Raw genomic sequence first — 24,182 nt, 5'->3', positions numbered from 1 at the left:
TTCATGATGATAATTGTAATCCATATCGTATCACCGTCATAGTTGCATCATAATTACCTTTAACATCATTGAAAAACACATCCCAGCATTTCCATAGCAATTGACGTTTCACATGATCATGAAAGAGACCTTGCATTACTCTAGAGACGGCTTCACTACAGTACAAATGTATTCCGTACAATATGTTATTATTCCCCAATGCCCCTATTCTGATATCTTCCCTTTTCTTGTTGTAAACATGTATAAACTTGAAGACAAATACATTAAAAAGATAGACAAACAAGACACATATTAAATTACTGAACCCGACCCTGGACATATCTCTTCTTTTATACTGTGTCTTTAGAAAATATTCACACCCCTTAACTATTTCCAAATGTTGTTGTCTTACAGCCTGAATCTAAAATGTATTAAATTGAGACTTTGTGTTACTGGCCTACACACAATACCCAATAATGTCAAAGTAAAATTGTAAAGCTGAAATGTCTTGTCAAGTATTCAACCCCTTTGTTATGGCAAGCCTAAATAAGTTCAGGATTAAAAATGTGCTTAAGAAGTCACATAATAAGTTGCATGGACTCAGTATGCAATAATAGTGTTTAACATTGTTTTTCCAATGACTACCTAATTTCTGTACCCCACACATACAGATAATTGTAAGGCCCCTCAGTCGAGCAGTGAATTTTAAACATAGTCTCAGTCCCAACCACAGAAACCAGGGAGGTTTTCCAATGCCTCACATAGAAGGGCACCTAAAAAAAAGCCAGACATTGAAGCTACTTCGAGCATGGTGAAGTTATTAATTACACGTTGGATGGTGTATGAACACACCCAGTCACTAAAAGATACAGGCTTCCTTCCTAACTAGTTTCCAGAGAGGAAGTAAACCGATCAGGGATTTCACCATGAGGTCAATAGTTACTTTAAAACCGTTATAGTTTAATGGCTGTGATAGGAGAACACTGAGGATGGATCAACAACATTGTAGTTACTCCACAATACTAACCTAAATGACAGAGTGAAAAGAAAGAAGCCTGTACAGGATAAAAAATATTCCAAAACATGCATCCTGTTTGCAATAAGGCACTAAAGTAAAACTGCAAGAAATGTGGGAAACAAATTATCTTTTTGTCCTGAATACAAAGCATTATGTTTGGGGCAAATCCAACACAACTCATCACAGAGTACAACTCTTTATATTTGCAAGCGTGGTGGTGGCTGCATCATGTTATGGGTATGCTTGTCATCGGCAAAGACTAGGACGTTTCTGCATTTCATTTTCAACATATTTGCAAAAATTTCAAAAAGCATGTTTTCACTTTGTCATTATGGGTTATGGTGTGTAGATGGGTGAAGTTATTATTTTTTAATCCCTTTTGAATTCAGGCTGTAACACAACAAAATGTCCAATAAGTCAAGGGGTATGAATACTTTCTGAATGCACTGCCACCCTAATATTCTTAATGACATTTAAAAGAAGCATGTGTGATGCGTTTTTCGAACATTGCTTTTTAGGTGTATTTCACCAGAGTACTATAGTACATCGTTTATAATCCTCTGGCTATATTTACGCCACTTGACTGTTTATTACAACACATAACGTCTATTAGGGATGTGTGGCGATACGACAACAATAGATGTGTAAAACCTCAAATCAACAAAACAGTTTGCCACTATAATTGGCTCATTAGAGGAAAGTCAACCAGAATTAGAGTCATTTTGTAAAAAAGGGAAATTGTTTTCTACAACACCTGGTGTTCCCACCATAAATTGTAAGCTTGTGAAACTACATGTTCTTTGTATTGTTGTTTTCTTTCTCCAAATTAACTACAGCCAGTGTGTTGTGTTATTCTTTGATTATTAGCGGATTTCATATGGTTATCGTTTATTTGCGGCTCGCCACTCTGTTCATAAGGTCTTATTTGAACATTTTAATAAAAACTCATTTCCAATGGCTGCATTCCACGTAATGGCCAGCTAAAATATATGGTTCAATGTGTGAGATTTATCCGGTAATTTCTGGAAAACTATAATATCGATCCTTGCTCTGCTTTTTTTGCTTCCCAAATGTTTTTATTATGGCAGGGTAGTTATTTTGTGGCGTAGGGAAAATTACTCTATTCAAAGTTTTTAAGATATAAACCCCATAAATTGTTTAGAGAGCATTGAGCCTGAAGCTATGTTGACTAAATGGAAAACACAGTTGGTTATTTTTCTTGCCTCTCTGTCTCTCTCTATTTGGTTAAGCATCATCTGCATGCAAGTGGTAGAAACATAAACAGATTTTTTAAGGAGTTAATTTTCCATTTACACCGTTGCTTGCTCTATGAGACCGTCGTGCAAATGACAGCGAACGAAAGCCAATGATGTTGAGACGACTTGTTTATGTCGAGATGTTTATGACCTGTTTATGAAGTCAATGAATCTCCTATGAGACACTGGGGCTAATGACGGAACATGGGAAAAAAATCAACAGCTATAATGGACGTGTTCTATTATTCATATTACGTAAACGTTATCGCAGGTGCAGCGAAATGCTTGTGTTTCTCGCTCCAACAGTACAGCAATACCTAGCAATAACAAAATAAAAATAACAATACACATAATCCAGAAAAGTAAAGAAATTAAGAAATATCAGGACGAGTAACGTCAGAGACCAGAATATAAATATATCAAATATATAGATATATACTGAACAAAAATATAAATGCAACATGTAAAGGTCCCATGTTTGATGAGAAGAAATAAAACATCCCAGAAATGTTTAATACGCACACAAAACGTATTTCTCTACAATTTTGTGCATGAATTTCTTTACATCCCAGTTAGTGAGCATTTCTCGTTTGCCAAGATAATCCATCCACCTGACAGGTATCGAATATCAAAAAGCTGATTGAACAGCATGATCATTACACAGGTGCACCTTGTGCTGGGGACAATAAAAGGCCACTAAAATGTGCAGTTGTCATACAACACAATGCCACAGATGTCTCATGCTGACTGCAGGAATGTCCACCAGCGCTGTTGCCAGAGAATTGAATGTTCATTTCTCTACCATTAGCTGCCCCAATGCCATTTTAGAGAATTTGGCAACCGGCCTCACAACCGCAGACCAGGACCTCTACATCTTTCTTCTTCACCTGCGGGATCGACAGACCAGCCACCCGGACAGCTGCTGAAACTGAGGAGTATTTCTGTCTGTAATAAAGCCCTTTGTGGGTAAAAACTCATTCTGATTGGCTGAGCTTGGCTACCCAGTGGGTGGGCCTGGCTCCCAAGTGGGTGGACCTTTGTCTTCCAGGGCCCACCCATGGCTGCGACCCTGCCCAGTCATGTGAAATCCATAGATTAGGGCCTAATGAATTTATTTTAATTGACCGATTTCCTTATATGAACTGTAACTAAGTAAAATCATTGAAATTGTTACATGTTGCATTTATATTTTTGTTCAGTATACATATCATGTACACTGAGTAAACACAACATTTAGAACACCTGCTCTTTCCATGACATAGACTGACCAGGTGAAAACTAGGATCCCTTATTGATGTCACTTGTTAAATCCACTCCAATCAGTGTAGGGGAGAAAACAGGTTAAACAAAAATTAGACAATTTAGACATGGATTGTGTATGTATGCCATTCAGAGGGTGAATGGGCAAGATAAAAGATTTAAGTGCCTTTGATTGGGGTATGGTAGTACTGTAGGTGCCAGGCACATCGGTTTGAGTGTGTCAAGAACTGCAACGCTGCTGGATTTTTTATGCTCAACAGTTTCTCGTGTGTATCAAGAATGTTCCACCACCCCAAGGACAATCAGCCAACTTGACAAGTGTGGGAAGCATTGGAGTCACATGGGACAGCCTCTCAGTGGAACGCTTTCAACACCTTGTAGAGTCCATGCCCCAACGAATTGAGGCTATTCTGATAAAAAGGGGTCCAACTCAATATTAGGAAGGTGTTCCTAATGTTTTGTAGACTCAGTGCATATAAATATAATAGTCTGTTTCGTATGTAAATATTATTCAAGTGACTCTGTACATAGGGCAGCAGTCTCTAAGGTGCAGGTTAGAGTACTGGGTGGTAGCTGGCTAGAATGGTGACTGTTTAACAGTCTGATAACATGGAGGAAAGAGCTGTGTCACTCTCTCGATCCCGGTTTTGATGCACCTGTACTGCCTTCTAGATGGTAGTGGGGCGAACAGGCCGTGGCTCTGACGGCTGAGGTCCTTGAACTTCTTGGCCTTCCTGAACTTCCAGGTGGGATAGGGCAGTGTGAAGAACAATGGGGATGGCGTCATCCGTGGATCTGTTGGGGCGAATTGTAGCACTTCATAATGACAGAAGTGAGTGCTAAGAGGCGATAATCATTTAGTTCAGTTACCTTCGCTTTCTTGGGTACAGGAACAATAGTGGACATCTTGAAGAAAGTGGGGACAACAGATTGGGATATGGAGAGATGAAATATGTCCGTAAACACAAACTAACGACTTGTTAGTGTCACTGGTCTGTCCCAGAGCCAATAACTACAGAGAGGCAGAAGTCTTTCCAGTGTCAGTAATGAATACGGTCCAGGTACAATACTACACCCAATTACCTCCAGGCATGTTTGAAAATAGAAAAGGATGGTCTCCCCCCCTCCCCTCTCCCTCCCTCTTCCTCACATTCTCTCTCGCTCTCTTTCCCTCTCTCTCCCTGTTGCTCTCCCTCCCTCCGTTCCTCATTAAATGTCAGTTTGAACAGAGACATGACAAGAGGGCAGTGTTGTGCTTTGTAGTGGTGCTCACCTCAAAACGGTCCTCTTTAAACTGGAGCAGGTCAGGGTGGTCTGACCGTAGCAGGAGGACACGGCTGGTGGGGTAGGGGTTGGTGTAAGTGATCTTCCGGGTGCTCCCCCGACCCCCTCCCACAGGTGCACACATTTCAAAAGCCTGCCAGAAGAGAGATATACAACACATGTCTAGGATCAGTTAAGCCTCCTCAGAATTGTATCCTTAACCATTAGGGGGGAATAAAAAACAGACCTTAGATCACGTCTGTGGGAGAAACTAAATGATAGAAACACACAACACTCCTAGTAGAAACAGGCCCTGAGAAACAGGTCTAGGATCAGTTTAGTTTTGATCAGATCCTAAACTCAACCATTAGGGGAAAAAAAGAAAGAAAAAAAGAAAGACTTTAGATCTGTCTGTAAAGAAGAAAAAAAATGAAACGAGACAAATCCAAATGGTGCAATAGAATTAATATCAGTGTAGAATGCAACAGAAAGACACATGACATTCGAAGCAAATAGCTGGTATGGATGAAACAGAGTCTTATTCATTAGGCACCAAACTGAACAAAATGGACTGAAACAGGGATGGACTACTACCTGAACATAACCAATAAAATACGCTTGTTTTCCTTTTCCGTTGCTAAACATTTTTCTACGAGTGCACTAATGAATATGAAACCTTATCTGTTCATCTTTCGCCCCTGAGAGAGAAAGGCAACGGGGCACACTATCAGATTGTGAATCTAAAATCACTTAGGTGATTATATCAATGTTTAAAAGAAGGTGCCCAGATTGACAATACAGAGAGATAAAACACTGTTAGAACCATTGAGGATTAAAGTCACATAACATTATGTGCATATAAATTCGTACAATCTCACAGACGCACCAAAAACATATGATACTGTTATTGTGAGCTCCACAAAGATCTCACAAAAACAGTCTCTTCATTCATAATTTAGCAGAGGATCATAACAGTGGAGAGAAACCAAATAATGTTATTTTGGGTGTGTTTCTTGTCATCGTGACATCATAAGGGGAATAAAGTTCCACTGCATTGCACACGTCTTTGTGAGACTGCACTGCGCCATTCAATCGTTCAGACAGTTTCACTACCCATCTAGGAGATACTGTATGCTAAGGTTATTACAGCCAAACTATAGGAGACACCTTTAAAGAGCATGGCACTAATTCCAAATGGCACCGTATTCCCTATATAGTGCACTACTTTCGGCCAGGGGTGCACTACTTTTGGCCAGGACCCATAGTGCTCTGGTTAAAAGTAGTGCACTATGTAGTAGAATATAGGGTTGCCATTTGGGACGCAGACCATGTCTTTAGCCAGCCATCTCCGTTGCCAGGAATCCCTCTCGCTCCCTCTTCCTCTATCTCGCTCTCCTTTAACAGCAGGTGTCCTCTATTGAGCATTTTTTGGTGACACATTATCCTGCTTTGAGCCGCAGTGCAAGCATCTGAGTGAGTGAGTGTGTGTAATAGGTCCATATGTCTGTGTGTGCGAGTGTGAATAAGTGTCTATGTGAGAGACAGAATGAAAGACTGCGTATGGGAGAAAGAGCCAAAGACAAAGAGAGCAAGAGAGAGAGAGAAAAATAGAGAGATGGATAGATACTGAGAGAGAGTGAGAGACAGGCAGAGAGAGAGAGAGAGGCAGAGAAAGACAGAGCTTCAGTGGGTGGTTTCACCTTGGAGAGGATGGGCAGGCGACAGGTGAGGCTGAGGAGCCAGCAGGCCACCAGCGTGTGTTGCTCCACATCCACCACGGTGAGGTAGCAGAAGCGGCTGCCCGCCCGCAACGGACACACACACAACTGCAGGTCCTGTACCACACCCGGGAGGAGGACAAACACCTCCGCTGGGTCCACCTGGGAGAGGGGAGGATGGAGGGAGAGGGAAGGAGGGAAAAGGGGGGAAGAGAGATGAGATGGGGAGAGAGAGGAACATTGCTCCCATTTCAACCCGCTCAAAACACAGAACCTGCTCGATAGGTTCAACAGCCTTTGTAGGACTCTCTCTCTCATGTAACAATACATACTACAGTCAGATTACCTGCTAAGAGCAACAAAATAATCCATTGAAATATAGTCTTTGAAATATAGACTAGAGCCAGCCTCTAAATTAGTTATTCATTAAATATTTATCTTTAGTGAAAACATATAAAACATGCATTTTGTTCTCTACAGTGAGCATGACTGTATTCCATTCTGACAACAACCCATAGGGCTCTAGTCAAAAGTAGGGCACTATGTAGTGAATAGGGTGCAATTTTGGACGCACAGTCTAACTTTATCAACCAGGGTGGCAGAGAGACACCGGACAGCCAGTTGTACCTTGAGCTCCTGTGGGTGCGAGGTGTAACACTGGACCTTCCGGGTGGCTTGGGTGCCCCGTATCACCAGTGATTGACAGGTCCGCTGGCCAGTCACACAGCTGATATCCACCCGTTGCAGGAAGTGCACATATACTTGCCAGACTTGGGCGGGCACCGCTAGCCACTTATCACTATGGCGACATCAGACGAGAAAACAATTAGGTCTCAGAGCGAATCAACTCATAATGAGAGGAGGAGGGGCGGAACTAATGATGAGGTGATTTATCTCTGTGGCGATAAGAGACATCAACATTTTAGTCATTTTTGAGCACCTCGTCTGATAGCGGGGGCTACATCCCAAATGGCACCCTATTCCCTATAAAGTGCACAACTTTTAACCAGAGCTCTATGGGCCTTGGTCGAAAGTAGTGCACTATATAAGGAACGGGGTGTGATTTGTGACGCAGCCCCGGGCTAGGAGATATCATAGGAATCATTTTCATTGCGTCGAGTTCCAGTTGACTCTGATAATGGTGATTCCAGAATGAGCTGTGGCTATGGAGGTCAAAGGATGCCTCTTAAGCCTAATCATCCCTCCCCTGAGAGTACAGGCCGGGGAGAAGAGAGAAGTCGGCCTGTTCGGAGATTGATGAGGAAAATGGATTCTGCCATGTGAAGCAATCAGCCTGGTGAATCCGACATACTGATTAAATCAATGAGATTAAGGCCCCGCATGAGCAATCTAATCAGAGGATCATCGCAGGAACCAACGGCCATCAGTTTCATCCACACTGGGAAGGGTAGGATGGGGTGTGTGTATGTGTGTGTGTGTGTCAGTAGCGACCCGTTTATTAGGGCATTAGGGGATTGGTCCAAAAATGTATAAAAAAATTGTCCAAATATATTATTTGTACAATTTATATGGATCCAATTCTTTTTTGTACAATTTATATGGATTTTGCTTAAAATGCTCATAAAAGTGTAGTAAATGTGTGTACATTTTACTGTTTCAAAAATATATTGTTCAAAATAAGCTGTTCAGTTACTTACTACTCTGCCAGCAGCAGCCTGGTGTCCAGTGCTCGGATTGCATTGCCAGCTTTTACATTGCTTGTTATGTGGGTGGGGGGGGGGGGGGGGGGGTTCAAGTCAATGCACAACGTAAACGGACAACAGTCGAAGGATACAGGAATGCAATAGCTAGAACTTTCTCACAGACCTGGTAGGACAAAAAAAGCACGGCTCTATGGCTGTCAGCAAAACTTTGTTTCCCCTGCTGTTCATCAGATGCTTACTAGTGGCGACATGTTGTGTGGACTAAAACAAGATAAAACCGGGTGTTTCACAAAGCATGATCAACTTAATTAGCCAGCTACAGTAATTAGCTACCGGTAGTTTGCTATCTCGCATGCCAATTTCATGTGCATCTGAACTAATAACTTAACATTTGAATTATTGAAGATGCACTATGCAGAAATCACTCTGCCATTTCCTGGTTGAAAAATTCTAAATGGTTTGCCTCATTCCAGTTTATTTGACAAAACAAGGAAGTATAGTGTAAAGAATCATTGTACCATCTAAACCGCTGTTAAATATATTTTCCATAACCAAAAATATTTTATTTTCAGCTGTTTGAAGCTGGTGTTAAAAAATGACATTAAAAGATGCAAAAATGAAACTTAATGGGAAGCATAGAAATAGTGCACATAGAACATATATACAGCTCCTTAGACTTGCTTTCAATGAAAATGACAGATACAGTACCAGTCAAAACGTAGGACATACCTACCCAGTCCAGGGTTTTTCTTTATTTTTACTATTTTCTACATTGAATAATAATAGTGAAGACATCAAAACTATGAAATAACACATGGGATCATGTAGTAACCAAAAAAGTGATTATTTAAACTAGCCACCCGTTGCCTTGATGACAGCTTTGCACACTCTTGGCATTCTCTTAACCAGCTCATAAGGTAGTCACCTGGAATGCATTTCAATTAACAGGTGTGCCTTGTTAAAAGTTAATTTGTGGAATTTCTTTCCTTCTTAATGCGTTTGAGCCAATCAGTTGTGTTATGACAAGGTATGGGTGGTATACAGAAGATAACCCTATTTGGTAAAAGACCAAGTCCATATTATAACAAGAACAGCTCAAATAAGCAAAGAGAAAAGACAGTCCATCATTACTTTAAGACATGAAGGTCAGTCAATACGGAAAATTTCAAGGACTTTGAAAGTTTCTTCAAGTGCAATCGCAAAAACCATTAAGTGCTATGATGAAACTGGCTCTCATGAGGATAAGGTCATTAGAGTTAACTGCAACTCAGATCGAAGCCCAAATAAACGCTTCACAGAGTTCAAGTAACAGACACATCTCAACATCAACTGTTCAGAGGAGACTGCCTGAATCAGGCCTTCAAGGTCGAATTTCTGCAAAGAAACTACTACTAAAGGACACCAATAATAAGAAGAGACTTGCTTGGGCCAAAAAACATGAACAATGGACATTAGACTGGTGGAAATCTGTCCTTTGGTCTGATGAGTCCAAATTTGAGTTTTTGATTCCAGCCGCTGTGTCTTTGTGAGACACAGAGGTGGTGAACGAATGACCTCCGCACGTGTGGTTCCCACCGTGAAGATTGGAGAAGGAGGTGTGATGGTGTGGGGTGATTTGCTAATGACACTGTCTGTGATTTATTTAGAATTCAAGGCACACTTAACCAGCATGGCTACCACAGCATTCTGCAGCGATATGTCATCCCATCTGGTTTGCGCTTAGAGGTATTATCATTTATTTTTCAAACGGACAATGACCCCTCACACCTCCAGGCTGTGTAAGAGCTATTTGAACAAGAAGGACAGTGATGGAGTGCTGCATCAGATGACCTGGCCTCCACAATCACCTGACCTCAACCCAATTGAGATGGTTTGGGATGAGTTGGATCGCAGAGTGAAGGAAAAGCCGCCAACAAGTGCTCAGCATATGTGGGAACTCCTTCAAGACTGTTGGAAAAGCATTCCAGGTGAAGGTGGTTGAGAGAATGCCAAGAGTGTGCAAAGCTGTCATCAAGGCAAAGGGTGGCTATTTTGAAGAATCACTTTTTTGGTTACTACATGATTCCATATGTGTTATTTCATAGTGTTTATGTCTTCACTATTATTCTACAATGTAGAAAATAGTAAAAATGAAGAAAAACCCTTGAATGAGTAGGTTTGTCCAAACCTACTTCGTCAGATTGAACCCGATGGTCAATCTGACAAAGCTCCAGAGTTCCTCTGTGAAGATGGGAGAACATTCCAGAAGGATAAACATCTCTGCAGCAATCCACCAATCAGGCCTTTATGGCAGAGTGGCCTGACAGAAGCCACTCCTCATTAAAAGGCACATGACAGCTGCTTAGAGTTTGCCAAAAGGCACCTAAATACTCTCAGACCATGACAAACAAGATTCTCTGGTCTGAATGCCAAGCGTCACGTCTGGAGGAAACCTGGCACCATCCCTACGGTGAAGCATGGTGGTGGCAACATCATCCTGTGGGGATGTTATTCAGCGGCAGGGACTGGGAGACTAGTCAGGATCAAAGGAAATAAATGTTGCCCATGCTACGTCAATGGGCCGCGCGGTGCATTCTGGGCAATTCTGGGACAAAGAGCGCTCTCCTTCAAGGAGTGAATGAGAATCTATTGGGCGCTAGCTCAAAAACCCAACATTACCAAGAAGAACAACATGACAAATCTGTTATGAGATGTGAGATCTGTTCTGAAGTAGACAAATCCACTCATTTGAAGGGGTGTTCACATACTTTTGTATATATAGTGTATGGTGGGGGAGGAATAATGGTCTGGGACTGTTTTTCATGGTTCGGGCTAGGCCCCTTTGTTCCATTGAAGGGCCATCTTCAGCATACAATGACATTCTAGACAATTCTGTGCTTCTAAGTTTGTGGAAACAGTTTGGTGAAGGCCCTTTCCTGTTTCAGCATGACAATGCACCTGTGCACAAAGCGAGGTCCATACAGAAAAGGTTTGTTGAGACCGGTGTGGAAGAACTTGACTGACCTGCACAGAGCCCTGACTTCAACCGCATCGAACACCTTTGGGATGAATTGGAACGCCGACTGCAAGCCAGGCCTAATCGCTCAACATCAGTGCTCGACTTCACTAATGCTCTTGTGGCTGAATGAAAATAAGTCCCTGCAGCAATGTTCCAACATCAAGTGGAAAGCCTTCCCAGAAGAACTGAGGCTGTTATAGCAGCAAAGGGGGGACCAACTCCCTACTAATGCCCAACATTTTTGTAATGAGATGTTCAACGAGCAGGTGTCCACATGTAGTGTATCTATGTGTGCATGTGTCGTGTGTGTGCTTATGTAGGATACATACGTGAACACTGTGACGAAGAACTTTCGGATTTGCGGGCTCGGACTGCCCGGCACTTTTAAATACACATCTTGAGGCTCCCCTTGTGCCTGTCAAAGAGAAATCACATTGAGGTTTATTGAAGCATTCAGTGGAAATCCACTCTTTCGTGGAATGTTTTCAGTGGCCGATACCCATGTTATGCAATTACAAATGTCTTTCAAAACACAGCAGTTAGCCTCTTTTTGAATTCTGAAACCTTGCACATTTTAGTTTTCCTTAGCAAATCAGTTCCATAATTTAGTATCCATTCCTCGGGGAACACCTTTTCGTTTCATCCCAGCACTAACAATTTAGATTAAACTAATCAAGGGCTCGGTGAACAGATGATTAGTGCTGGGATAGATAGAAATGTGAACCCCCTGAGGTTACCCCCGGGAAACGGAGTGAGAGCTGCCGTCGTAATTAACTCACACACCCCAGTTTCAGTGCTGGCCCGATTATCAGAGCAAATTATTCCATTCATTCTCTTACCAACATCTTTGTTTCACAGATGACGTTGGGGTCACTGCAGCGCACTGAGATCTGAAACCCAGCATCTGTGTCTCCAACTGGTGGCCCCGGCCGGGCCAACACGCCAGACAGAGAGAGAGAGAGAACATTGGAGAGGGAGAGAGATAGAGGGGGATAAAAGAGAGGGAGAGAGAACAAGCTGAGCATTTAGTGGACAACTGGTGACGAGTGTGTGTGTGCGTTTGTGTGTGTTTGTGTGTATGTCTGTGACTGCATCTCTTTCTCTGTGTGTGTGTGTGTGTGTGTGTGTGTATGTACAGTATGTATGTGTGAGTGTCTGCAATTGCATTCTGTGTGTGTTAGCGTGTCTGTCTATTTGTGTGTGTGTGTGTAGCTAGGCTAATGGGGCTAATAGTGGGCACCTGGCGTTCTCTCCCAGGGGGGCAGGCGCAGGGCCTTCTTCAGAAAGGACAACTCTGGCTGGTAGAAGCGGAATGTCTGGTCAATGACGTGCGGCGTGGGCTCCACGCTCACCTGGCAGATGGCCAGCGGCTTACCATCCTCTGCCCTGAATGTCACCTGCGAGTAGAGTTGGGGAGAGGGAAGGGTGGACGACAAAGGAAAGTGGAGATTTCATATTGAAAAATAATAATGCTTACTGCTGCCTGTAGCGAAAGTAAACAACAGATTATCGTGGATGCTGTCACTACTGGCCCACATAGACAACTCAAGGTAAGAGCAATTTAAGGTAGAGGAGAATGCTTTATGTATAGCAGTCTTGATAGTTACAATAAACTTAAGACATATACTATTTGAACCCAAGTCTGGTATTAATACACATTGTTATAGCATGCAAAGACAGGACCTCTCATTTGCGTTATCACGCATGCATGCACACACACACTGGACATCCTTTAAAACAGAAACCGCATTCATTCCAATGCAAAAAAACAACCCCTGGACATGATTTTATCCAGAGGTTGGGTTGTCCATGTATACCTTGATTGACTTGGCCAGCACAGTATTGGACAGATGTTTCTTGGCCACCTGAGTACTTCTGCCACTGGGTATGAGACTCGGCACCTGCAAGACGTAGATAAACAAACACATAAATAATACATGTATACATCTTTTAAATCGACCAAGACAACTGGGAATGTACAGCAGGTTATAAAACTGTAAAGCACCAGTGTACAATCTGTAGGGACAGAGAAAGCCGATAAGATGTGCGGATAAGAGAAACTCTAACTTGGTATTGTTAACCTACACTCTCAATGACGTTAACCCAATCACATGGCATTAATCCTATTATATTTACCCTATATTTGCATTTTCTCACCCTAGTAATAGAAGTCAGGCTCTGGCTAATATCCCTGGGCGAACTGATGAACTAAAGCCTGTGTTCTAATGTCTGACTGGCAGGGTTGTCATGGCGATGCATTAGGTTACCTGGGGAACCACAGAGTTGTCTGAGACGAAGGTCTGGTATTTGAGGGGGACGTGCACACTCTCCTTGGGCCGCAGGTACACCTGGGGGGCAAGCGTGCCCTCTTTGAGGTGGAACATGTCCTCCTCCAGGGGGGTTAAGGTTTTGGTCAGTGTCTTGAAATACCTCCACTCGTCACAGTCCGTTATGACACTGAACAGACAAAGGGGAGTGAGAGAGAGGACTGTTAAAAGAGAAAGGGATGGGGGGGGGGGGAGAGAGAAGAATATAGGAAGAGAGAAAGGTAAGATAAAGGAGAGAGAGAGATGAGAAGATGAAAAAAGAGAGAAAGGAGCATCCTCGCTGGTCAGCAGTCGGTCACACTTCCAAAGGCCAACCGTTTATCGGTGCACTGCTCTTCTTTCAATTACATACGGCCTGTTTGGTAAACGGTAGGCAAGTCATTATAAATTTTCAAACCTCTCCACGTAATGGATTCCCGGGGAGAGATCTTGGGGAACAACAAAGTAACACAGACTGGCGGTATAGGGAAGTTATTTCTTTGAGTACACAAATTTAATGCGCAAATACATAAAGGAAAAGGGAGCTGCTTTTAACTTCAAAGGCTCAACCTCCAGGCATGGAGAAGGGACATTTCTCAATAGACGATGAAAAATGTATGAATTTTCTCCAAAACCCCACCTTCTAAATAAAGGCTGGAGCTAGTCGACCATTTCAATGAGCTCTTACTAATACAATTTCCCATTCTCCAGTCTGGTAGCTAATTAGAGAACAAAACTTTACACGCACACACACCTTTTCGACAAGTATAAAAAAAATGTATGTGTGCGTGCGTGCATGCTCAGTAGGGAATGAAAGGGCATCAGGAGCGGAGAAAGAGAGAACAAGACACACACAGAGAGAGAAAGAGGAGAGAGAGAGCGAGAGACACACACAGAGAGAGAAAAGAAGAGAGAGGGAGAGCGAGAGACACACAAAGAGAGAGAAAAGAAGAGAGGGAGAGAGAGAGACACACAAAGAGAAAGAGAGAGAGAAAGAGAAGAGAGAAAGATGACACAGATGCCTGATTAATAATACAGGGCCCACCCTGTGCTGGCTAAGATATATATTTTCCGTTCCAACTATTGTAGATGTGTAACCAGGCCAGCACAGTACATCTCAGTTTGGCTCAGTCGTGTGAAAAGGGTAATAGTATAATAGTAAGCATCTATGATTTGATAGAAAAGACCTCAATGTCTCACTGTTTACTCTCTAATGCCTCTTCGAGAGACGGCAGCCGGTTCTGTGTTAAACATGTCGGCAGCGGCGGTGTGTCATATCTGGTGGTTAACGTTGGCACGCAGCCCTTTAAGCGGCCAGGGATAGGAAAGCTTGCAGATCCGTAGCACAGCTCTGGTGTTTCCTGATCCCCAATTAGACCCGGAGAGCCTGCTGGCCGGTGCTAATGCTATAATGATTCATTCCCCCATCACACCGCTACTCTCCTCCAGTCCTCCCTCTTCTGTTTATCAACATGAAGGATGCTTATCCATCTAACACCATGCAGATCTGAGAAGAATCCATAATGGGAGACTATGGTGGGGGAGTGTGGGGTGTGTGTAGTGGGGTATGTGTGGGTGGTGGTTAGTGTGTCTGTGTGTGAAATAATGGGTTATGGGGAGGAGGGAGAGAGAGACTGTATTTCTCCAGCATTATCTATGTATCTGGTTCAAGGGCAATTGATAGCCAGTGTAAGACTTCACCTGTTCTCTCCTGGTTAAATGTGCTGTGGAATATAAACAAAGTCAGATTCTGAATATAAACGAATATAAACTGAATATAAACAAAGTCTGATGGTATTTTGCAGCCTGCTTAAATACAATTGTTTACAATATTATTTTTCTCTCTCAACCCCCCCAATATAACACCAGGCACACACAAACTCTAACAAACACCACACCCCACACACACACGCTCCACTCCCCCCAGCATCCCTACCCCCGCATACCTGAGCTCGGGGTCTTCGCTATAGATGGTGACGGTCTGTGGGGTGTTGAAGGGGTTGCGGAGGATGTACTCCAGGTACTCGGCGGTGCCCAGCGTGGCGTAGAGGGTGTGGTGTATGGTGATGGCCTGGCTCAGTATGTGGGTGATCCCTTCTGCCTTACTGCGTTCCCTGTAGGCATGCATCAGGCGCAGGTCCCGCGCCAACTGGGCACGCTCTGCTCGGCGGCCCTGAAGGTAAAAGAAGTGGAGAGACCATAGAATCAGTGCTTTATTTGAGCTGGATCCTGCCGGCACCGCTCATATTTGACTTTGTTTGTACGGGCACTCATTTGCCCAGATCCGGTACCTCTTGCGGCTCGATTCATTTATTGTCTCACTGTTAGTACTGTAAACATTATAATAAAAGCGATCAGAGTTAAATCAATTGCCTATTCGTTATATCTCCAGTCCCCCAAGAAAACCTTCACGTAAGAGTGTGATGATACTACTGTGTAATCATCCTATCCTGCCACACTGATTTCAGACCTGATCTCTTATTTGTACATACAGGTTATGGGGTAGGCTGGCCTGGTAAGTAACTGATCTTGAAACAGGTTTAAGTGGTGGTCGGCTAGTGAAGAGGTCCCTACGTAGTCACATCACGTAAGCCTAGGCTAGCTACCTGTCTCCCTTGTCTACTGATAATTCTGAATTTGAAACGTGGGATAGTCTCCTTGGTAAGATTAAAAAAGGATAAGAAAAGGCAATCTAGTTTGATGACGTTTGTCAAGTCCAACATTCCAAAGAATGATGGTGAAACATCTAACCTGAAACGAGCCAGAGAACTGCCAGAGAGGAGTGAGGCGCCATCCTGATGGCGCCATTCCTTAGATAGCTAACATCGCTGCTAATTCTGCATCACCACTGGCACCTCCACTAGCTAGTAGACCTACTAGCGAGACAGATTTGGCGCGAGAGGGGGAGGGGAGGACAGTGCATCCACCAACGAAGTGCCCGGAGCAGGTTCAATTTGGAGGCTCAGTTCAAGCGCAAGCAAACCAAGCAAGCAACTTGGCTTGTTATGCAAAATACGAGGCTGGGCTGTGCAACATGCAATAAAGTAGGGAGCTTGGGTCTGGAAAAGACTGGAGGGAGGGAACTTGCAAAAGAGCAGGTGGAGTGTACAGTAACCACCTCTGCCTCAGACATTACAAAAAAACTAAGAGCCCTCAGAATCTCTCTGCCAGCGATTTGGCATTGACAGTCCATGCACGGTCATACAGGCATACAGACAGTACAGGGACACCAATGGTAAAGGAGATATTCCAGGTGGACTGAAATATGGCGGTCAGCAGTGCAGAATGCGGTGGGGATTTTCTCAAAATAACCTGATTTGTACCTCAACCCGTGCCTCCCTGTACATCTCCACCATATCAGGACTACTTTTTTCCCACCCCTGACTAAATTCAACCCAGTCCCCTAAGTGAGATCATGGATTGCTAAAGGACACAGATGTGGCACAGACACCAAGAGCAAAATACGAAAGGGGGAGAAGACGCATGAGGGAATGGCTGTCTTGTGGGAGGTTTTGGAAAACTAAGGTAGGCACATCTTTTCTATTGACTGGTTCTGTGAAGTTAATATCAAGAGCATATTCAGATTATCACAAAGGCAGGAAACCTATACATTCTAATGTGTGTTCTGCTGTATTCTACATTGATGTATTTTATTTGAAGTTATATGAAGTTTGGGTAAGCCCCAAAGCTGAGTAGGGTTGCAACGGGTCGGAAACTTTACGGTAAATTTCCGGTACATATTCCATGGGAAGTTAAGCCTGGGAATTTTTCATAATTTAATCAATAAAGTTAGCTTATAACAGTGAACCTTTATTGTGGGATACACATGAGGCAATTCTAGGTCTTGTGGCATATTTTGGTTAAACTATCCACAATTCAATGGAATTGCAACCCTTTGCATGCATAGTGCATTCTTCCATCACATGTACAGCTGATTCTCAAGATCTTGCAAACTAATGAAATGCTATTGAGCCACATTAATACACTGTCTGAGCCAATGACTACATGCTTTCTGGCAAGTTTTGATTACAATACTGGGTGGGGTGAAACTATTTTATATGACATACATGATTCTTTTGTTAGTAGTAAATAGTAGCCTACAGCAAAGTGTGTTTAAATCATTCCTAACTTGTTAACAATTGCGGCAAATTAGTTTTTGCTACCATGTGACTCAATGGAGGAACGTAGTCAGAGAAATGCTGATGAATGTCTTGCTCGAGCTGTGTATGCAACTTGTTCACATCTGATGCTCACAGGCAATGTGTATTGGAAGAGATTTCTGAATGTTCTTCGCCCAGCATACACCTCTCCAACCAGACATGCTTCATCTACTAATTTGCTGGCTGCAGAGTTCAACAGAGTTCAAGTGAAGGTCAAGCAAATCATAGAGAAGGCAGACTGTATTGCAATCATCTCTGATGGGTGGTCGAATGTTCGTGGGCAAGGAATAATTAACTCCATCTCCATCCCTCAACCACTATTCTACAAGAGCACAGACACAAGTGAAAACAGACACACCAGTCTCTACATTGCAGATGAGCTGAAGGCAGTCATCAATGACCTTGGACCACAGAAGGTATTTGCACTGGTGCAGACAATGCTGCGAACATGAAGGCTGCTTGGTCTAAAGTGGAGGAGTTCTACCCTCACATCACACCCATTGGCTGTGCTGCTCATGCATTAAATCTGCTCTTCAAGGACATCATGGCACTGAAAACAATGGATACACTCTACAAGAGAGCCAAGGAAATGGTTAGGTATGTGAACGGTCATCAAGTTATAGCAGCAATCTACCTCACCAAGCAAAGTGAGAAGAATAAGAGCACCACATTGAAGCTGCCCAGCAACACACGTTGGGGTGGTGTTGTCATCATGTTTGACAGTCTCCTGGAGGGGAAGGAGTCTCTCCTAGAAATGGCCATATCAGTCTGCTGATATGGACAGTCCCATCAAGGATCCTCCTGTATGATGTATTTTGGGAGAGAGTGGTAAGCAGCCTGAAACTCCTGAAACCTGTAGCAGTAGCCATTGCACGGATTGAGGGAGACAATGCTATCCTGTCTGATGTTCAGACTCTGCTTGCAGATGTAAGAGATTAAATCCATACTGCCCTGCCCACTTCACTGTTGCTCCAAGCAGAGAAAACTGCAGTTCTGAAATACATCAAAAAGCGTGAAGACTTCTGCCTGAAGCCCATACACACCGCAGCATACATGTTGGACCCCAAGTATGCTGGCAAGAGCATCCTGTCTGGTGCAGAGATCAACAAAGCCTATGGTGTCATCACTACCGTGTCTCGCCACCTTGGCCTGGATGAGGGCAAGGTTCTTGGCAGTCTGGCGAAGTGCACTTCCAAGCAAGGGCTTTGGGATGGAGATACAATATGGCAGTCGTGCCAACATATCTCATCACCCACAAGGGTGCGTTCTCGGCCCTCTCCTGTAGTCCCTGTTCACCCATGACTGCGTGGCCATGCACGCCTCCATCTCAATCATCAAGTTTGCAGACGACACTACAGTGGTAGGCTTAATTACCAACAACAATGAGACGGCCTACAGGGAGGAGGTGAGGCCCCCCGGAGTGTGGTGTCAGGAAAATAACCTCACACTTAACGTCAACAAAACAAAGGAGATGATCATGGACTTCAGGAAACAGCAGAGGGAGCAGCCCCCTATCCACATCGACGGGACAGTAGTGGAGAAGGTGGAAAGTATTAAGTTCCTCGGCGTACACATCACGGACAAACTGAAATGGTCCACCCACACAGACAGCATGGTGAAGATGGCGCAGCAGCAGAAATTCAGCTTGTCACCAAAAACACTCACAAACTTCTACAGATGCGAGAGCATCCTGTCGGGCTGTATCACCGCCTAGTACGGCAACTGCTCCGCCCACAACCGTAAGGCTCTCCAGAGGGTAGTGAGGTCTGCACAACGCATCACCGGGGGCAAACTACCTGCCCTCCAGGACACCTACACCACCCGATGTCACAGGAAGGCCAAAAAGATCATCAAGGACAACAACCACCTGAGCCACTGCCTGTTCACCCCGCTATCATCCAGAAGGCGAGGTCAGTACAGGTGCATCAAAGCTGGGACCGAGAGACTGAAAAACAGCTTCTATCTCAAGGCCATCAGACTGTTAAACAGCCATCACTAACATTGAGTGGCTCCTGCCAACATACTGACTCAACTCTAGCCAATTTAATAATTCAAAATTGGATGTAATAATGTATCACTAGCCACTTTAAACAATGCCACTTTATATAATGTTTACATATCCTACATAACTCATCTCATATGTATATACTGTACTCTATACCATCTACTGCATCTTGCCTATGCCGTTTGGCAATCACTCATCCATATATTTTTATGTACATATTCTTATTCATTCCTTTACACTTGTGTGTATAAGGTAGTTGTTGTGAAATTGTTAGATTACTTGTTAGATATTACTGCATGGTCAGAACTAGAAGCACAAGCATTTCACTACAATCGCATTAACATCTGCTAACCATGTGTATGTGTCAATTAAAATTTGATTTGACCTGGTGGAAGGGACTTTGTGGATCTGAGGCTCTTTCCCCTGTTTCCTCCATCATCCTCCAAACCCCACCAACATCAGCTGCCTCAGATCGCAACTGGTCTTGGTTTGGGAACACACACACACACCAAAGCACACAACAGGCTGACCAATACAAGGGTTGAAAAATTGGTGGCCATCCGGGAAAATTTGAGGCTTTTTGAGCCTGGCAACGAGCCATCCTCAACAAGGTTGGAAAGTGACAGTGAAGATGAGGCTTCAGAGTCTGATGTTCAAGAGGTGGACATTGAGAAGGTCCAGGAAGAAGACATGGAAGCCTGAGAGGAAGACAACCAAAGCTTTAGTTTCTAGACTATCATTTTACAGATGTATGTTGAAAATGTTTTTGGGAGACGCGATGGATCATTGGGGATCATTCAATATTCCCTTTCTTTTGTTGTTCAGTGAAATCCTCCCATGTGAAAAATCAACTAATTTAATTAAAGTTCAATTCGTAACTAAATAGTTTTTAAAATTTCTATTGGAAGGATTTAATCATTTGCAATTATGTCTACTTATGATATGGTAAAAGGTTTATGTTTCTGTCTCCATATGATATGGTAAATATAACCAATGCAAAAAACATCTACATTGAAATGCTATGAATATTAATTTGCATATATTTCCATTAATTCCCACAGAAAGTTTCCACCTCTGAATATTCCCCAAAAAGTGCAACCCTACAGCTGAGTATAGGCATATGCGTATGGCGAGTGTTAAACAGTGATGTCTAAAATGCTTTGAGTTAACCAGCCCCTTGGAGAGTGCTGTCCATTTCAGCACCATAGATAGTAGCCTATAGGCTACCTGGCTGTTTGATCTGTCTGTTGCACTGCTACGTTGTTAGCCAATTTTTGTTCTTATATGTTCCGGTATTGTGATATGTGTGTTCTGCTGCTACATTGATGTCGTGAATATTATAAGAAATTTGGCCCTGTAAGCCCCACAGCTGCATGTGGGCATATCTGTATGGCGTATGTTCTGCAGTGACGTCTAAAAGCTTTGCTGTACATTGATGTCTTTAAAATGATTTTGGGGGAAGGGGAGAAGGCCAAGTGGGCTTCTTAGTAGAGAGCCAGGTGGCCATGTTGTTGACTTTACCGTGACCTTCGTCTTGACCTCGCTGCCGGTGCCATCTTGTCCCCCCTCGTGCTGCCGCACGGCCACCATGCGATTGAGTTTGCGCTGGCGTACGTCGTCTGTCTCGCCCCACCAGGGGGTGTTAGTGAGGGGCGTCCCACCGCCCTCCTTCATATGGCTCTGGAGCAACGGCACCAGGTCCCCGTCCAGCTCCACCAGCCTCTGGGCCCGCGCCGCGTTACGCACTGCAACACATTCACAACAAGCAATCTTACAGCAATACATTAACAGCCTTACTGCAACGCACTCACAATATTAACAACCTTACCGCAATGCAATCACAACCTTACTGCAACACAACAAACAATTGTTTTGATCTGCGTTGACCCATTAACTTGCTGGGAGCATTCTTTAGTTTACTACTCCGTTAGTCAGCTCCTCTACCAACATTTTTTGGTGTCCGTCAGCTCATGCTTTTTAGTGCTAGGCTGAAACATCAGTGTACACACCCTGTGGCTCTCCAGAGTTATAGTGACCACTGTTGTAATGAAAAGTATCTTTGTAGCCATCAGCCGTAGACAGAGAAGAGACCTAGTAACGACCATGAGAACCACGAGCCATACATACAGTATTTATTTGCTTTGTCAGATGTTGCCAACACAGCACTTACTGTAATGATGCTGATGGGATTGAGTATGCATTAAGACAGCACCCTGAACCAATTGGAAGATAAACATCTGACTGATATCAGCCCACAAATAATCTGGGAACCAAGGAAGGGGGGGAGGGGAGCAGCCCAATAATATAAAAGAGAGATAGATAAAGTAAGTGGAGGATCAAAGGAAGAGGGCCTCAAGTACTGTTTCTCATCTAAAGCCCTCTAAAGAATAGTGGAAGGCTCTGCTCCCACTCACTGATAACTCACCAGGGGGATATCTCCCCCTCCCTCTTTCTCTTGGCCTCTCCCTCTCTTATCCATCTTTCCCTCTCGGTCTCTCTTACCCTCTCTCTTTCCCTCTCCCCTTCTCTTTCTACACGCCTCTCCATTGTTATCGTTACCTCTCCATCCCTCTCCCACCTCTCTGTCTCTCTCAGTCTCTCTACCACTTCCCACACAATCTCCATCTCTCCCGGCACTTCTTCGCATTCCTCCTTATCAGAATGGCGTCAGCGATCTGCCAATCACTTTGCTGGATAGTCCCCGGGTAGTAGGTATTCACTACAGGCTTGGAGAGAATGGTACAGTAATGGAACTGTAGTACTTCAGCGACTAACTGAACAGAACTACAGTCCTTCTGTTGGGAAGTCATTGGCAATAACGGCAATCTATAAAATAAACTGAATTTCTTATCGTAAGCACACACCATGGCCTGATTCACACTATAGGGCAAACCGAGCCAAGCCAAGCTGTACTATACTGGCCTGGTTACACATCCACCATAGAACAATGTGAAAAGAAAAGCCAGGACAGTACGAGTCGGGTCAATCCTTTAGTGTGAATCAGGTATGTGTAGTTGTTTTCATACAGTGTTTGTAGACTGGATTTCTTCGGTTTTGTTGGACATTCATTAAATGGATTGAGTCCCATCTACCTAATTTCTATGAGCCACCTCACAAGCTCTGCTTCAGCAACTCACCATGGCTTCAAGTCCTCAGACACGTCACCGCACTATGGGGGACCGAGCTTTCTGCTCCCTTGCCTACGGAATGCTCTCCCTGATCATCTGAGAGCCACTCCATCAATCAGAACTTTTAAAACGGGCCTTAAAACACATTTTTACAGCCTGTATTTCTTATAGTCCTAATCTGGAAAGTTACTTTAGTTCCTAGCTTACTACCTCTATTTCCTGCCTTGATTCTAAATGTATGATGTTTATTGTTTTTTTTGTGGTTTTTCTTATCATTGTTTGAAATGTTCCTATGTAGAGCTTTGGAATAACACTGTAATGAAAAAAGTTATACAAATTAAATGTATTATTTTCAACTATTATTATTATTCTTCTTCACACCTCTGTTGTGTTGTGTGTGAGGCGCTGAACACTGTGTGCGACCAGCCACCAGATATGCTTGGGCAGGCTCAATTAGGCTGCAAATTGAGTGTCTCAGAGCTGAAGAGAAAGGGCAGAATGTATAATGGATCTGGATGAGACGGTCATGAATAACACCGCCACCCTGTACATCAAACAACAGCTCACACAGATAAAAACACAAGTTCACATACACAAGGTGTGGGGGTCCTACCGTTGAGTCGTTGGATGCTCTTGGAAGACAAGCTGCCCCCGGTGAAGCCACTTGTGGCATCCGGCGGTGAGATGATGTGGGAGCGTGACGGAGGAAGACACTGGGGCTTGTTGGGTTTGTTCTGGTCTACAGGACATCCTAGAGAAAACCAAGAAAACAAAAGGATGCTATTTTGAAAGAGTAGACAAAGTTCTCTTTATTTGAACAAGTTCTCAAAAGGGCTATATTTTGGTATACGGGATCTGGACTTTGATATAACATGTTACTTAATTTACTTATTTACCTCGTGTTTTTGATTTCCGTGTTGTCGGACTGTGTTATTGGCTTTTTCTTTACACCTCAGGGTTAGCTAACATTAATTTAGCAATTTCATTTAGAAAAATCTATTCACTAAATACAATAGCTTTATGCTGTGTTGATCCAATCTGTCAACACAAGCTTCCAGGTTACCTCCAGGTTACCTCCAGGTTACATCCAGGTTACATCCAGGTTACCTCCAGGTTACCTCCAGGTTACCTCCAGGTTACCTCCAGGTTACCTCCAGGTATCATTCAGTACACTTTGCCTCCTCGGACACCAATTTGAGACCCTAACTAGTGGAATCCATGTTCGCTTCCCACTCATGGCGGATAAAGGGTGAGTTGTGCTCAACGGTGAACTTTGATTGATTCCAGGTTCTCCTCTGGCGGAGAGCAGACATTAATTCATTTAGTGCAGAGCTACAGTAGTTGTGTGTGGCAGTCGACTCGCCTGGGCTGTCGAGCAAAGCTTCACACCTGGTAATGGGGGAGTGGGAGAAGCAATTGCTCACTGT

At 43.6% G+C, this 24,182-nt stretch overlaps 1 protein-coding gene across 1 annotated transcript in view; it reads right to left on the bottom strand.

The window, feature by feature from the left end:
• Positions 1-24,182, bottom strand: part of nphp4 (nephronophthisis 4) — a 138,293-nt gene that overhangs the window by 12,296 nt on the left and 101,815 nt on the right. Inside the window, exons 13-23 of the mRNA XM_039011489.1 lie at positions 23,369-23,506; positions 21,149-21,372; positions 15,409-15,635; positions 13,424-13,613; positions 12,974-13,057; positions 12,397-12,553; positions 11,996-12,072; positions 11,486-11,571; positions 7,122-7,293; positions 6,477-6,656; positions 4,787-4,930 (exon numbers count right to left, since the gene is read on the bottom strand). Of these exons, the coding sequence (XP_038867417.1) occupies positions 4,787-4,930; positions 6,477-6,656; positions 7,122-7,293; positions 11,486-11,571; positions 11,996-12,072; positions 12,397-12,553; positions 12,974-13,057; positions 13,424-13,613; positions 15,409-15,635; positions 21,149-21,372; positions 23,369-23,506 (1,679 nt within the window). The remainder of the gene's footprint in view (positions 1-4,786; positions 4,931-6,476; positions 6,657-7,121; positions 7,294-11,485; positions 11,572-11,995; positions 12,073-12,396; positions 12,554-12,973; positions 13,058-13,423; positions 13,614-15,408; positions 15,636-21,148; positions 21,373-23,368; positions 23,507-24,182) is intronic.

This window comes from Salvelinus namaycush, chromosome 16 (assembly GCF_016432855.1).
Source record: "Salvelinus namaycush isolate Seneca chromosome 16, SaNama_1.0, whole genome shotgun sequence".
Taxonomy (NCBI): Eukaryota; Metazoa; Chordata; class Actinopteri; order Salmoniformes; family Salmonidae; genus Salvelinus; species Salvelinus namaycush.
The sequence above is the reverse complement of the archived record's forward strand: the minus strand, read 5'-3'. Positions and strand labels throughout refer to the sequence as shown.